Here is a 16,242-nt window from a genome sequence, read left to right as displayed (position 1 = left end):
TGATACGTTCAACCTTAATCAGATTTTCCTGTAACACTCATTGTTTGTTTTTTTTCCTGATGATGAAAGATAGAAAAATGTTTTGTAACAATTTAGAGAAAAATCAACTAAAAGAGGAAAAGTCACTTATGATATTCTACAACCCATAGATGATAATTAATAAAATATGTTGATATATTTTCTTCTTTTTTTTTTTGAGATGGAGCCTCACTCTGTTGCCCAGGCTGTAGTGCAGTGGGGTGATCTTGATTAAATGCAACCTCCGCCTCCTGGGTTCAAGTGATTCTCCTGCCTCAGCCTCTCGAGAAACTGGGATTACAGGCATGTGCCACCATGCCCACTAATTTTTGTATTTTTAGTAGAGACAGCGTTTCACCATGGTGGCCAGGATGGTCTCCATCTCTTGACCTCATGATCTGCCCACTTCAGCCTTCCAAAGTGCTGGGATTACAGGTGTGACCCACTGCACCCAGCTGATATATTTTTTTCATTTTATCTTCCTCTTTTTCACACACATGCATGGACAATACAAGTTTTAAATAATTAGACTATATATGTATATATACAAACACATATATATACACATATATACATATACACATATATACACACACATATACACATACATATATACATATACACACATATACATGTATACGCACATATATCTACACATACATATATAATACAGATATTCAGTTAACAATATTTCAAGTGCATTTTCTCTGCTATTAGACATTCTCTGAAACTCTTATTTTAATATCTATAGAATAGCATTTTTGGAAAACAAAAATGAGCAAATTTTAAGTTAGATAGACTCCCTTTTACTGTCTAATCTAAGATCCCAAATTCACATATATATAGTTTATTTGGCTATAGAGTTTGATGAAAAAGGTGAGATTTTCCTCACTAAAATAAATTAGAGTAAGTCTGATATTCATGGCACCGGTGTTCTGATTTTTGATCAGACATTGAGAAGTAAGAGTTGAAGGTCAGGGTGCATTTATAGCCATCTGCTGTTGCTGTTTCTACTACTGCAGCCAACACCATTTTTAGCATTCCCCCACCCCGCGCCCCACTACTGCTCTTATTATTATTGCATGGTTTCTACCACCTCCCCACATAGATCAACAAGAGTGATGGTATTGCCACAATTGTCAATGGCATCAGCAATTGCTGTGTGAAGAACCCTCACATCATCCTACATAGTCCTGCATAAAAGAAGTTTGAAAAGCCGTTTCTAATTTCTTGAGAAGTCAACAATCTATAAGAGATTTGTGATCTAAAATTGTATTCAGTCTATTGAATAAAGGATATGCTGACAATTCAAAGTTTTCTGAAGTAGATATTCATTATCTTTCTTGATACCTTGCTAACCCTACCATAGAATTCCAAAGTTAATAAAAATGACTGAACTTCTATAAATCATTAGTCTAATCCTTTCATTTACTGCTGAGGAAGCTGTGTTCTCAACAAGTTAAGTTCTTGTTTTAGGTCACAAGATATTAAGGGCACCATTTGACCTTCAATCTGGATATTCAATCCTAGATATTCTGTTCTACCATAGTTCCGGCCTTATTATGTTGTGAGAACTTTTGCAAGTCACTTACCATAGATTTTCTGTTCCTAATTTGGAAATAGGAAATAAACTCACAGCTGTGTCTCAGAGCACATTTAGTAGGTGTGCTTATTCGTAGAGCTTAATTCAAACAGAATTAAAGAAAAAAGAATAACTCAGGAACATTTTGCAGGTCCACTGACACACTTCTATGCATGCTATAGGTGAAAACTGAATTCATCTCAAGCTTAGTATAACTTAGAGCCAGAGTACCAGCCTGGGAAACAAGTGGACTTTCTTTTAGTTGGGTTTTCAAAGACAATGCCTGGTTCAAGCTAGCAGTGAAGCAGTGAGGAAGGGTCTGTTTCATGTTTGCTCCATACACATCATTTGTTAAAGTCCAGAAATCATATCTGGCAGGGGGAGGAGGGGGTTCAAGGACTTCTCTGGTATTGTGCTGCTGTAAGCCCTTAAATACCTGGCCTGCCTTCTCTCTGAGCAGTATATTCATGCTGTTCAAAGCCTATTTTCTAGACTTATAAGTTTTAACTGTCCAGTTACTGCATTTGTAAGTATCAAGCCACATGTTTCATAAAACAAGTACTGGACCCTATTTTTAAGTAGCCCTTTATTAGCTATATAATATTGAACAAGTTCTGTTAACTGTAAGGCTCAGTTTTCTCAGCTGTGGTATTAAAATGATAACGTTTGCCTCTCAGGTTTTATTGTTAAGATTAAATGAGAAAATGAATGTGGAAAATAACCTGGCACCGTTTTTGTTAATAAATTATATTAAGATCTTAATTAAAAATGATTACGTCACTTTTATGTTCTCAAAGAGAAGAATTTCAAAGATCCTGATTTGAGTCTGGATATTTCTAATATTTGAACTTTCTAAAAATAAGCTTTCAGCCAAATCTTATTCTTTATGGCTTCATTAGTTGTTCACCATCTTTATTGAAATTTCTGGCTCAAATACTTCTTATGACAGTTTTCATGAATTAGGCATGCAGCTCTGGGAATCAGAGCTATGTCACCAAATCATCTGGGGGTTGAATAAGTACAATGATATTGATAATGTCACTTTAATTCATGACCCACTTGCTGATTTGCTGTATGCTTTTCTGCTGTTATTAGCATCATTGACATCTTAGGAGCAGAGGAATGCCTGCTCTCAAGCTTCCTAGTAGAAAGAATGATTGAGGCGGTAATATGATTTACCCCATGTGATTCTATTATTATTGAGTCATAGGAAGTCCTTATATAAACTTGAGCAATTATGATTATTCCCTGTGATAATCATTATGATTCGGATTCAACCATAAGGCATCAAATATTTAGATACTTGATGCCTGCTGGCCTGGGTAGCTTTCTAGATAGTGATCTAATAGAAACTTGCTTCTTAGAAAATAGATGAACAACTAAGGCTCAGGGTTGTGTGTCCTCTGACAGCAATACTCTGTATGCTTAAGATTTATGTACCTACAGTGTCCTATTTGGCTACATGTTTCATCATACCCTTTAGTACATTATAGACATATTTTTTCCTTTTACTTTAGCATATATTTTTGCATTCTGCAACTTAAATTTGTCAAACTGTATTTCAATTATTGTAGTGAGGTCAAATATTCACCTAGACCTCTTAATTTTATCCTATGGAATAATTCATATTCTTTTTGTGTGTGTTTGTCTTTTGACAGAATCTTGCTCTGTTGCCCAGGCTGGAGTGCAGTGGTGCAATCTCTGCTCACTGCAACCTCCACCTCCCGGGTTCAAGCAATTCTCTTGCCTCAGCTTCCTGAGTAGCTGGGACTACAGGCATCTGCCATCACACCTGGCTAATTTTTGTATTTTTTAGTAGAGACAAGGTTTCACCATATTGGCCAGGCTGGTCTTGAACTCCTGACCTCGTGATTCACCTGCCTCTCATATTCTTAACATGTTGGAAAAGGGAAAAATGGTTTATCAAACATAAAGGGATTTATATTCTGTTTTGGGAAAAAAGTCATTTGGATTTTGATAAGAATTGCATTGAATCACTTTGGATAACATGAACATTTTCCTGCCTCAGCCTCCCGAGTAGCTGGGACTACAGGCACCTGCCACCACGCCTGGCTAATTTTTTGTGTATTTTTAGTATGTTTTCAGTTTAAGCATCAATTCATAAAAACTGAAAATTCAAAGGATTTACAAAAATTACCAATTTTACTTACTTCTCATCTTCATTTTAAAGGTCAAGGAATTTAAGCTTAGGAAAATTCTGAGATTTGCCTAACAAAAAACAACTAATTTAGTTAGGATACCCAAGTATCTTAACTTCAAGTTCCATTAATATTCCACCATAACACAAGCCTACCAGCTTTCTGACGATATAAGAAATATCTTCCCAGTTTTTCCTCAGATACTTTACACTTATTCCCCTCTTCTGCCTGACACATCCCAGGAAATTTTTTCACGTCTAACCACTCAACTTCAGCCTCAAATCATATAACTCTATGGAATATCTATCATCTCCATCTAATATTCTTACCCTTTATCTCCCTTGAGGGCAAGGATTGTGTTTTATTTCCTTCAAGATTCCCAGTATCTACCATAATAGTTTGTGTCTACATACAGTCATGCCCCACATGACAATGTTTCATTCAGTGATGGACTGCATATAGGACAATGGTCCCTTAAGAAGGTTATAATAGAACCGAAAAATTCCTATTTTCATAATACCTAATGACATTGTATTATTTGTTCTCACTTTACTATAAAGAACTACCTGAGACTGGGTAATTTATAAATAAAAGAGTTTTGATTGGCACACAGTTCCACAGGTTGTACAGGAAGCATGGCTGGAGGGGCCTCAGGAAACTTACAATCATGGCAGAAGGTGAAGGAGAAGCAGGCACATCTACAGGGCAGGAGGTAGAAGAAGAGAGCCGAGGAGGAGATGCTATACACTTTTAAATAGATCTTGTGAAAACTCACTCACTGTCATGAGAAGAGCAAGGAGGAAGTCTGCCCCAATAATCCAATCACCTCCCACCAGGTCCCTCCCTCAACACTGGGGATTATAATTCAACATGAGATTTTGTCGGGAACACAAATCCAAACTATATCAGATGCCATAGCTATCTTAACATCGTGACACAACACCTTACCTTTTCTATGTTTAAATATGTTTAGATACACAAATATTACCACTGTGTTACAGTTGCCTATAGTATTCAGTACAGTAACATGCCATACAGGTTTGTAGCTTAGGAGCAATGGGTTTTACCATATAGCCTATGTGTGTAGTAGGTTATACCATCTAGGTTTGTTTGAGTATACTCTATGATATTTGCTCAGTGACAAATTCACATAATGCCACATTTCTCAGGATGTGTCCTGATTGTTAAGCACCACGACTGTATATGTAAGACAATCGAATATGTTAGTTGAGTCAACTTGAGTTGAGTTAATCAAGCAAACTTAGATTAGCACTGGATATCTTTAGATAATCTCATTATGAATAAAAGATAAAACCAATTTCAGCAGAATGAAAGCAGCTTGTTAAATTCTGGTATTAAGATGACAAACAAATGATAGAACTTCTTTTTTTAAGGCTAAATATTATTTCACTGTGTGTATATGTTTGTGTGTATATATGTTGAGAGACAGAGCTCACATTTTCTTTATTCATTCATCCAATGATAGACACCTTGGTTGCTTCCATCTCTTAGCTATTGTGAACATGAAAATGCAGATATCTCTTAGGCATATTGATTTGAATCTTTTTTTATTTTTATTTTTTTGTTTTTTTTTAGACAGAGTCTCGTTCTGTCACCCAGGCTGCAGTGCAGTGGCATGATCCTATTGGCTCACTGCAACCTCTGCCTCCCAGGTTCAAATGATTCCCTTGCCTCAGCCTCCCGAGTAGCTGGGATTACAGGCACACAAAACCACACTCTGCTAATTTTTGGATTTTTAGTAGAGACAGGGTTTCACCATGTTGGCCAGGCTGGTCTTGAATTGCTGACCACAGGTGATCCAGTCACCTTGGCCTCCCAAAGTGTTGGGATTACAGGCATGAACCACCACACCCAGACCTTTTTTTATATTGTTTTCACCACAAAAATATGATACATAAGTGAGGAGATAGATTTGCTAATTAGAATTTAATCATTTCATAAGGTAAACATATACTGTTATAAACGTCACAGTACATTACATAAATATATAATATATACAATTATTATCAATTAAAAATTTAAAAAACAAATTTTAAAAAGTCTGCAAATTAGATTTTATTTTCATACATTTTCTGATATCTTCTTCCAGTAGTCTGGTTAAGAGTAAAATGCCTTCCCTCTTTTGTCTCGTAAACATAATGTTATCATAATGTTATTATATGGAATATGACTTTCAGTTTATATACTTATTTGCAAGTAAATTTAGTTTTTAACTTGGCTTATGGGAAATTTAAATATAGTCATTCTTGGGCCTTCCCTTACTCCTGCTGCCTATGTTGGGCCAAGTGAGCCAAAATTCTTGAGCAGTGGTTCTCAAATGGGTGATTCCTAAGCCCTCAAATTTCCAGAGGATATTTGGTAATGTCTGGAAACATGTTTAATTATATCTCATGACTTGAGAGGGTCCTAATGTGTGTGGTAGATAGAAGCTAGGGTTGGTGCTAAACTTCTTACAATACATAAACCAGATTCTCAAAACTGGAGTTATTCAGATCAAGACGTCAACAATGCTAAGACTGAGAAACCCTTCTCTTGAGGCTAAGTCTGTCTCTGGAGGCTTGGGCTGCATCAAAACATCAGGAAACCTCACTGATCACTGTCATTTACCCACACTCGTTACCAATGAGACATCTATTGTCCCAGCCCACGTAACCCTTTCAGGTCTACCACTGTTTCCGTGACAAGTTTGTGGCACAGGGCTGTGCTGAGACTTGAAACACTGGTCTGGGTTTACTGGATGACATTTTTTTCTGAAGTCTTTTCATAATCCATATTGGATTGTAAAGGAGTAGGACAAGTTGCTACTGATTATGGAATCATAAATGTTTTAGTTCTCCACATCTGAGAATCTCTTCTGAGCTTATAGAAAACCTTTCTGTACGCAAAATCTCATCTCTAGTTTCCATAGGATTTTTTTTTTTAAATTCAGGAATCTTTGCACATACTTTTCTTTAGCCTAGGAATTATTGATTCAATACTTACTAAAGACAGAAAGCAAAGGAGTAAACATTCTCTACAGCTCAAAAATGGTCCCATGGTTTTCACGTGAAATTGATCAATAACAAAAGGTTGCCAGTAATTAAATTATTTGTTCCTTTATTCAGCTAGGAAATAGAAAAATTGAGCACATACTATGTGCCATTTCATGTCCTCAGAGTGGAAAATGAGACAAACAACATCCGTATTTTCATGTAAGTTATATTCTTGCAGGGGTAAGACCAAAAATATATCCCACCAAAAAAAAAAAAAAAAAAACCCACTTGCCAAAAATAATGAAAACAATGAAGAAAAAATATAATTTTAGGTGAAAATCATGAAAAAGGACCTAAAGAAAATATATAGACTAATATAAGAAATAAATGCAATGGGAAAAATGGTTAACTTTAGTTAGACTGGCCAGGGGTGACTTCTCTGAGTAGAGAGCATCTGAGCTCCCATGCCGAGAAAGATCCAGCCTGCAAGAAGGAGTAAATAGAAAGACACAAAGAGCCTTAAAACTGACTTGGAAACTGCTGACAAGTGGGACATGTTTGAGGAGAAAAAGGGTCCGTGTAACAGTAATGTCACTAGTTTCTCGAACATTTATAAGGTAGAGTGCCAGTCTCATGGTCAAAGGTGTGGGGCAGGAACTTTAGTGTGTGTTCATGTGTATGTGTTCGTGTGTGTGTGTTCAATAAGGGACATGTCTTAATTTTCTTTAATTTGGCATTGGGTCATTGATATATTTTTATTTTTTAAATGTATTTTAATTCTGAACTCTCCATTTTGACATTGCAAAATCATCCTACGTTACCACCTCAGCTAGAATGAAATCACTGAACATGTGACATTAGCCTCCTGCTTGAGGTGGACATTCATAGCGTGTTTCCTAAGAGATTCTCTGAGTGTGAGACCACTCCTGACATGACTATGGCAGTTATTTGATTGTAGTAAGTCAGCGAAAGCTAGCCAGTGAATGATATTTATAATAAATCATGTGTATGATTTAGATCAAACACAATTCTGAGAAGAAACCAAGCATGACTCCTGTTTTCCACAGTATTTGTAATTCTTTTTATTTCTTCTTTATTTTCTTCCTGTTTCTTCTTTGAAATTTAGCAACTGCAAGTTTCTTTGTTGTATTTTAATATTAAATATTTATAAAGTCTGTGCAAGTGAATTTTTAGTTGTAATAAGGCCACCTGTTTCATTAGGGATGCTGAAGGAATTAATGAGATAATGTCAATAGAAAGGATTGAACCCCTTATGGAAAAAAGGATATATATTTGTATATATACATACACACACACACATATATGAGAAATTTATTGTGCCCCTGAAGTGTTAATGTTTTACTACTATGTCATTGCTGCCCTGGCTTCTCTGTAAACACCTCAGCCTGAATGTTTTCAACTTCAACTTCTATACTTGTTTTTGGCCTCTTTTGCATGAATCAAGTGAGATAACAACAGTAATGATAATCTATAATAATCATGAACAATATTAATAATTTAGTTTTAATATTAATAAACAACAATAGTTTAGTATTTCCTAGTCACTGAATAATGTCCATCATCTTGTTTTATCTTTACAATAACTCTAAAAATTAGGTAGTATTTATGCTATTTTACAGGTGAAGAAACTAAACCTATTCCAAATCACTTTTGAGCTGCCTAAGGAAGACTCCATAATAAGCCAGAGGTAAAATAGGAAAATAGGAAAGACATTTTCACAATTCTGACATGAGAAATAACATTAATATCTGCCTTGATTAACACTTTTTCTGAAAAAAAAAAATGGGCTCCCTTCATCTTGGTCTGGTTTAGAGACAGCCCAGCTTAAAGAAGACAAAGTATTTCTATCATCCCTGAGAATCATGCTAGAGTGAATCTTTGCTGAGACCAGTTTAAGAGATAGTTTCACTCTTAGACATGATTAAAGTCCAATTAAAAGAGATCTCTTACATGGAGTTTAGAAGAAGCAGTGCATGGGGAATTATATCAAACACTGTTTAGAACAATGACATTAGATAATCAAACTCAGGTAACTGTAACTAGAGATAACTAGTAAAAGTACCATGTCAACCCAAAATAATGTCTGTGTAGAATCCAAAGTACAGAAACATTGGTGGCTTATCCAAAGTCCCAATTCAAAAATAAATTTGGATTAAAATGGATTAAAATTATTAAATTTGGAATAAAAGTGATTAAAATTTGGATAAATTTATATAAATATTTAATAAAAATATAAAGGGGTATATTGGGATGAGGTACAGAATAGTGGAGAAAGAAGAGGAAAAGCAACGAACAGAAATAAACTTTTGCCACAACCCAGCTATGTCTATGGGCTAAGCTCTTACCCAAAGCATCTTAGTACAATTGAGCCTCACAACAACCTTTGGAATTAGGTATTATTATCCAAATTTTATTCAGAGGGAACTAAACTTTAAAAGAGAACACATGTTGCCCAAGGTCCTATAATCACTCGTTAGAGGACCAGAACTCAGATTCAGGTCTGGATTACTCAATATTATAGGACCTTTCTAATATATAACACTGCCTCTAAGATGGTTAATCTTTCACACAATGAAAATTGATTAGAAACGTACATACACACACACACACACACACACACACACACACACAACAAAACTTGCAGATGTTTACCAGATAGGTAGAAGCAGACTATTTTAAGAATGCATGATCTAGGGTACTCTATCATCCCTCCTCTCCCCCTTTCTTTTCTTTTCTTTTTTTTTTTTTTTTTGTTTGAAATGGAGTTTTGCTCTTGTTGCCCAGGCTGGAGTGCAATGGCACGATCTCAGCTCACTGCAGCCTCTGCCTCCCAGGTTCAAGCGATTCTCTTGCCTCAACCTCCCGAGTAGCTGGGATTACAGGCATGTGCCACCACTCCCGGCTAATTTTGTATTTTTAGTAGGGACAGGGTTTCTCCATTTTGGTCAGGCTGGTTTCACACTCCTGACCTCAGATGGTCCACCCACCTGGGCCTCCCAAAGTGCTGGGATATTTGCTGTTTCTATTATTTGTCTGTGGTACTGGAGGAGTTAATGTATTGCCCTCAAAATTATTAGAGTACTCCTATCTCTTTCTTAGTTTCCACTTAAATTGTAGCATTTTGTATTTAACTATTTATTTTCACAATACCATCCAACACCATGCCTTACAGAATGTGAAATGCTGTCAGCAAGTGTTTTGAACACTCCCCCACTGATTTTGTTCATGAAAAGAAGAGGTCAGTTTTTGTAGCTTTGCAAGAAAACTATTAGTCCCATGTTAAACACAAAAGAAAAGCACAGAAGTATGTGGGCGTAAGTGGTAGGCTTATCTCTTCCTACAGCATCCCCAACAAAAATGGCACTTGTGACTTCTGATAGCAGCAATGGTTCTTAGTTTGTTACTTTATTTTGGGGGCTGAATAAACTATTGGAGTGGATGATGAAGTTATTTGTCATTTAATGATAGGATCTAACCCAAATAATAAACACGAGACATTTATAAGAGACAGATCACAGTGGGGACACCAGACAACCTTCAGTTGCAAAACAACAGGGCACGAGAAAGAGAATTTGATTAACTGAATTTGTTCAAATGTTGATATAACAATGAAGGAAATTGCAAAGATGCTTCCTCAAGAATACTGTGAAAAGAATATACAAAATGGCTAATAATGAGATATATGATTGTATAGAAATTATATAGTGATGAACTCGTGCTATTAATACCTAAGAAGAAAGAATAAATTGTCCTAAGATAATAGCTGCATGTAGTTGCAGCGAAGAAGGATTGCAAAGAGATCAACATATAGATTAAATATAGCACATTGAAGGCTTTGGTGAGAGGGGAAATGTTAATATCTGATAGGAATTGGTTGAAATAAATGCAAAATGCTCCTCTGCAAAGGGATGGGTAGTGCTCAGTGCAAGTGTGTGAGAACAAAGAACGTGCTGGTTAAAGATCTATGAGATGTGAAAGAATCTGAAGCCATTAATGAATAGGAAATTGGTAGTTTTGCTCTATAATATGAGCTAATCATCAAATGTCCCCATCTCTGGAGTGCTCCCAAGAGATGAAAGGCTCTTGGCAACCCTGAAAATAAACAGAATGTCTGTGTGTGAAGCAAGATTTAAGGCAAATCAGAGCTAGTCTAAGGAGACAGGATCTGCCCCTTTCCAGTCTTCAACAACCGTATATGCATGAAAGATACAGACCCAAGGACATCTTCTACTTCATTTTTGGTTGTTTTCTATGAAACCTAAATACTTATTTTCTGGGTTTGTCACCAGGATTTTCTAGCAAAGGAATCATACAGAGTGGAATAATGGACATTGGAGACTCAGAAGCAGGGAGGATGGGAGAGAGGTCAGGAATAAAAAACTACATATTGGGTACAGTGTACACTACTTGGATGAAGGACCCACTAAAATCTCAGACTTCACATCTATGCAATTCATCTGTGTAACCAAAACCCACTTGTATCCCCAAGGCTATTGAAATAAAAAAAAATATTGAGACCTTGTGCACTGAAACAAATACTAGGCTAATTCTTGTTAAGTACTTTGACCTGTATTAGCAAAAATGACAAGGAAGACATGTCCTTGCCTCACAGAATAGACAGTTCAACCATTAGCTGCCTAATTCAGCAATGATATATTAAAGTATGATGATCATAATGGCAGTTAAAGTAGAGGGGGCTAGGAAACACTTGGCAGAGAATCCAGCCCAGTCTAGAGGATTCCTGAGCAAGACACCTCCCTGAGAAAGAGGTATTTAAGCTGAAATTGAAACAAGCGATGGAAGTTAGCTAACTCTTTATAAAAGACACTGAATTTCAAGTTAAATTATTTATTAAGTCCCTAAAATTTTAATTTCTTGATAATTTCTCGTGGCATTTTGATGATATATGATTTTAATGATAATTATCTGATGCATTTATCAAGTGTAAGCATCTTAGTTTGCAGTAACCACATAGTGGGTAGCCAAATTGCTATTCGCTGAAATAAAATTTTCCTTGTGATCATTTTTTTGCTTTCTTTTTCTCTCATAATTTATTGGAATATAATTCATATACCATAAAAACTCACCATTTTAAAGGATAAAACTCAGTGTTTTTTAGTAGATTCAGAAGGGTTTGTGATCATTCCTACTATCTAACTGCAGAATATTGTTATCATCTCAAAGAGAAACCACATACCCGTCAGCTGTCATTGCCCATTTCCCCTTTCCCCTAGCACCTAGAACCACTAATTAAATCTCTCTCTCTATAGATTGACCTGTTGTAGACTCTTCACGTAAATGGGATCACACAATATATGGCCTTTTGTGGCTGGCTCCCTTCACTTAGGATGTTGTTTTCAAGGTTCACCTGTGTTGTGGTGTGTATCAGTACTTTGCTCCTTTTTGTGGCCAAATTATATTCCATTGTACACATGTACATATTTTGTTTATCCATTCATGAGTAGGTATACATTTGGTTTCCATTTGTTAGCTATCATGACTGATGCTCCTGTGAACATTTGTGTATATGTATTTGTGTGGAGGTATGCCTTTGTTTCTCTTGAATATACAACTGGGAGTGAAATTGCTGGGTCATATGGTAACACTAGGATTACCCTTTTAAAGTACTGCCATGTTGTTTTCCAAAGAAGAAATGCTTTTACATTCCCACTGGCAATGTTTTTGCTTTCTTTTTATAGACTCCAGAGGAACTGGAGGATGTTTCTGACCTTGAAGAGGAACATGAGGTCCGCAGTCACACCAGCATTCAGACTGAAGGGAAAACTGATAGGGTATGTCACTTCCCCTAGTGGGAGAAGCATGCACTGTGTCACTGAAGGCTGTGCCCTCCCTTTGTCAATCCAGGCAGCCTCTAACAGGTGGGACTCCTGGATCTGGAGCTAGTTCTGTGAAGCACATGGAGAAAAGCCTTAGCATTAAGGGAAGCCACATGAGAGGAATTACTTTCCTCTATCTTGAGAGCTCACAGTAAGTCCATTTCAGGTCATGTACTGAATCACTCCATACTGCTTTTGATCTTTATAGGAGTCATGGGAATATAAAAGTGAAATATGTACGTGTTTGCTTAGAGTAGAAAAAAGAAACGAAGAAGTTGTAAGTATACTCCGAAATTCTAGTGGAAAAGAAAACTCATCTGAGTCAATGATCTACTTTTCTTTCTCAACAATAACTTCTCCTGTGCCTGCCCCCAAAAACATACACACACACACCACCACCACCACCACCCCTACCACCTCCACCACCACCATGACCACTACCATCACACACAACTCCAAATATGTTCATTCTGATTTCTGAATTACTCTGAGATATTGTACTTTACTTTACTCCCACCCAGTGCCTGGGTATCTGTGAAAGTTTGGCATCCTAGCCACTTACAGCTTGCAATTGCAGACCAAACTATAAACCTTGGATCTGAAACCCACGTAGTACAGCATGATGCCTAAGGCTTCCTGGGAATGCATGTGAATCTGCCACCTCTTTCTGGGGTGTTACTTGGGAAAGTCAGTTAGCTTCTCTGTACCTCAGTTCCTTCATTTGTAAAGCAGAGGTGCTAATAGTATCCTTCATATGAGGATTACTGTGGGAATTAACTGAGTCAACTAACAGAGCACTTATATAGCACCTAGTTCATACTAACTTCTCAATAACTATTAGTTACTATTATTCATAGTAGTAGTAGCAGCAACAATAGTATGATTATCATGGTCATCATTGTTAGTATTATTATTAGGCTAGTTAAATTCAGTGACATAAAATTTGGAGATAGAAGCAAATTCCTAACCTTTCCCTCTGTTTTCTGGTCTCTCATGGATCTATCTGATGTTGAAAAACTTACATTGAAAGGCTGGCGCACACTCTGTTTTTGTAGACATACTGTTATACAAGCTCCTCAGAAACATTTTAAGCAGAGACTTGTTTGGTAAACTCCATGTCACAAATGCATGTTAGTGCACATTTCCTTTAATAAAAATATTGATATTACCTTACATGTTTTGATATTCTATTCTACTCTATGGCTTGTGGACATTGACTTGAAAAAAAAAAACAAAAAAACTTTAGGCTTTACCAAATTTTACCTATAATCCTTTGGATTTCTATTTCCTAAGAATGGAAAGTAAGTGAATACACTGAAAAATATCTAATTTTAAACAGATGCAGAAAGTTAGATTCTGTTTCTACTATTCTTTTGGATTGCCTTTTCAAAAATCCCACAACATATTATGTAAAATGTTTTGCTTCTATTTATCTACTTTCATACATGTGAAATGAATGTTTATAAAGCTATCTCGTTAGAACTTAGCTATATCTTTTTATTAACAATAATATCTTGCATTTACATATTTGTTTTTACAGTGTGCTAAGTATTTTCTCATTTACTATAAAATGCAGAAAATATGGTGAAACATAATATGGGAAAAGATAAATTTGGGAAAGTTCCATGTTTTCAGACGTTCAGATTGCCTAGAAATAATATTTATCAGCCAAGAAAATAAAATCTATGTTTTATCAGAAACATTGTTTATCTCAAATTTTGGTAATAGGAATATTTCATTTTAGTGCAGAAAAAAAAGTTCTCCAAGTAGACACCATTAACCATTATTACATAGCCAGATAGATAGTATTTGGTGACATATTGGGAAATGCTACTTTCTTGAGTTTGTTACAGATTATTCGGGGTATTTGTCAGCCCTCTAGTAGCCAATTTGTGTTAAAAACCGTCTAGTGTCACACAGCATCTGGATTTAGTTTCCTTCAAATCTAGTTGGCATCATTGTTAGAGATCACATCTTGTGAATGGAAATTGAATTGGAAACACATTTTGCTAAAGGTAAGCTTTGCTCATGCTTTCAGGGAAGTGGGTGCGTGGTTCACTCAGGCTGATGTCACTGAAGGTGAAGTGTAGGTGTCAAGGCTTACAAAGTAATTGACCAAAGGAAATTTTATTAAAATTAAGGCTCTTTTTAGAATGCCGGAATTAGGATAAACACACCTCAGTTTTTATTCTGGCTTAGAACTTGTAGACGATGAAGACTTGGTTAGAAAACCAAACTTACTCATTTGAAAAATGAGATGAATAATACCATAGTTTCTCACAGCATCATTGGTAACTTCAAATAAGATAATGCATATGGAAGTGTTTCAAAAACTTCCACATTATATGATAAGATGGTAAACTTATTATTACTACTATTTTCATTTGTATTTTTGTTCTTGGTCCAAAGTATAGGCCAGGCCAGCTAGATGACTGGCTGCCCATTATAGGTTACAAACTTGATTATCTCTGTGGTTCTGAATCTTAAGGATCTTTCATAGAAGCCACTGCTCCTAATGTTGTGGAAATTACCCTGAAACTGCTCTGCATCTTATATTAGTGTTCTGCTATGCACAGTTCTCAGACAATCCAGTTCATTCAGAATATGACGCTGGGTGAAAACTTCACCACTATTTAGTGACAAGATAGATCGGGACCACGAAATTGTGAAATCTACTGGTGGCAACGTTATATGCAACCTGGCTATTCTCTGCTCTTACAAATCTCCTCTGCATAAATCCTAAATAATTTGGATTTTATTCACTTCCTGCATTGGGGCTCCCTAGCAACTGCTATGTGGAATCCGTCTGATAACTGCTTAGTGATAATACGTATACAACTTCATATGAAGCATGACCCCCACATAGAGCGACTCTTGACCAATAGCCCTATTCTATTTCTAAGATAGACAATTCGGAAATGCATTTTCCACGGAACCTGAAAGGGTCCCCAGGAGGATCAAGTGTAACCATGTTGATACTGTGTCTTTAGACTGGCTCTCCTTTCTTTCCTGATTCGTTCTTTCCAGGCTCCCAGTTCTGTTTTCTAATATCTATTTCCCAAACAAACTACCTTCCAATCTCAGACTCTGCTTTTTGGAAGAAAATAATAGAAGAAAATTACTCCACATATACCATTTACTTAAATTTCACATTAACTTTGCTATATTAATATTATTCCAGTTTTACTAATAAGATCACTAAGGCTCAGATTTATGTAACTTGTCTGTTAAGAGGATTATGTCGTCAGACTCGGAGACCTTCTGTGATTGCCACATGTCAATTTACTTAGGAAATAAAGTTAGGAAAAGTCCTTTACTAAGCAACAGATAGACTGCCACCAGAGCAATAAACCTGATGTGTCATTGATGGAATGAGAAAGAGGACCGAGCAAACGGTGTCACGGCTGTCTGACAAGGGGAAGACACAAATTTTCCTTTACATTTCGAAGAGAAATTATTTTATATTGTAGAAGATTTGATACCAATAACACCCCTTACATTTTATCTGCCTTGGGAGTTTATTACAACAGATTCTACTCTCATAAGTTAAGTTTATGAGACAGATGGCCAAGGAAAAGGATAGCTCAAATTTGGTCTCCACCCAAATCACTCAACAAGAACCAGCATTATAT

General features: G+C 36.2%; 1 protein-coding gene across 9 annotated transcripts in view; it reads left to right on the top strand.

Annotated features, from left to right (window-relative positions):
- Positions 1–16,242, top strand: part of CTNNA3 (catenin alpha 3) — a 1,832,183-nt gene that overhangs the window by 1,629,307 nt on the left and 186,634 nt on the right. For all 9 annotated transcript variants that reach the window (XM_009214841.4, XM_009214844.4, XM_009214842.4 and 6 more), the window contains one exon: positions 12,473–12,565. In XM_009214841.4, coding sequence (XP_009213105.3) covers positions 12,473–12,565 — 93 coding nt within the window. The remainder of the gene's footprint in view (positions 1–12,472; positions 12,566–16,242) is intronic.

The sequence above is a fragment of the Papio anubis genome, chromosome 11 (assembly GCF_008728515.1).
Source record: "Papio anubis isolate 15944 chromosome 11, Panubis1.0, whole genome shotgun sequence".
In the NCBI taxonomy this organism is placed as follows: Eukaryota; Metazoa; Chordata; class Mammalia; order Primates; family Cercopithecidae; genus Papio; species Papio anubis.
This window is presented reverse-complemented; position numbering and strand designations above follow the sequence as displayed.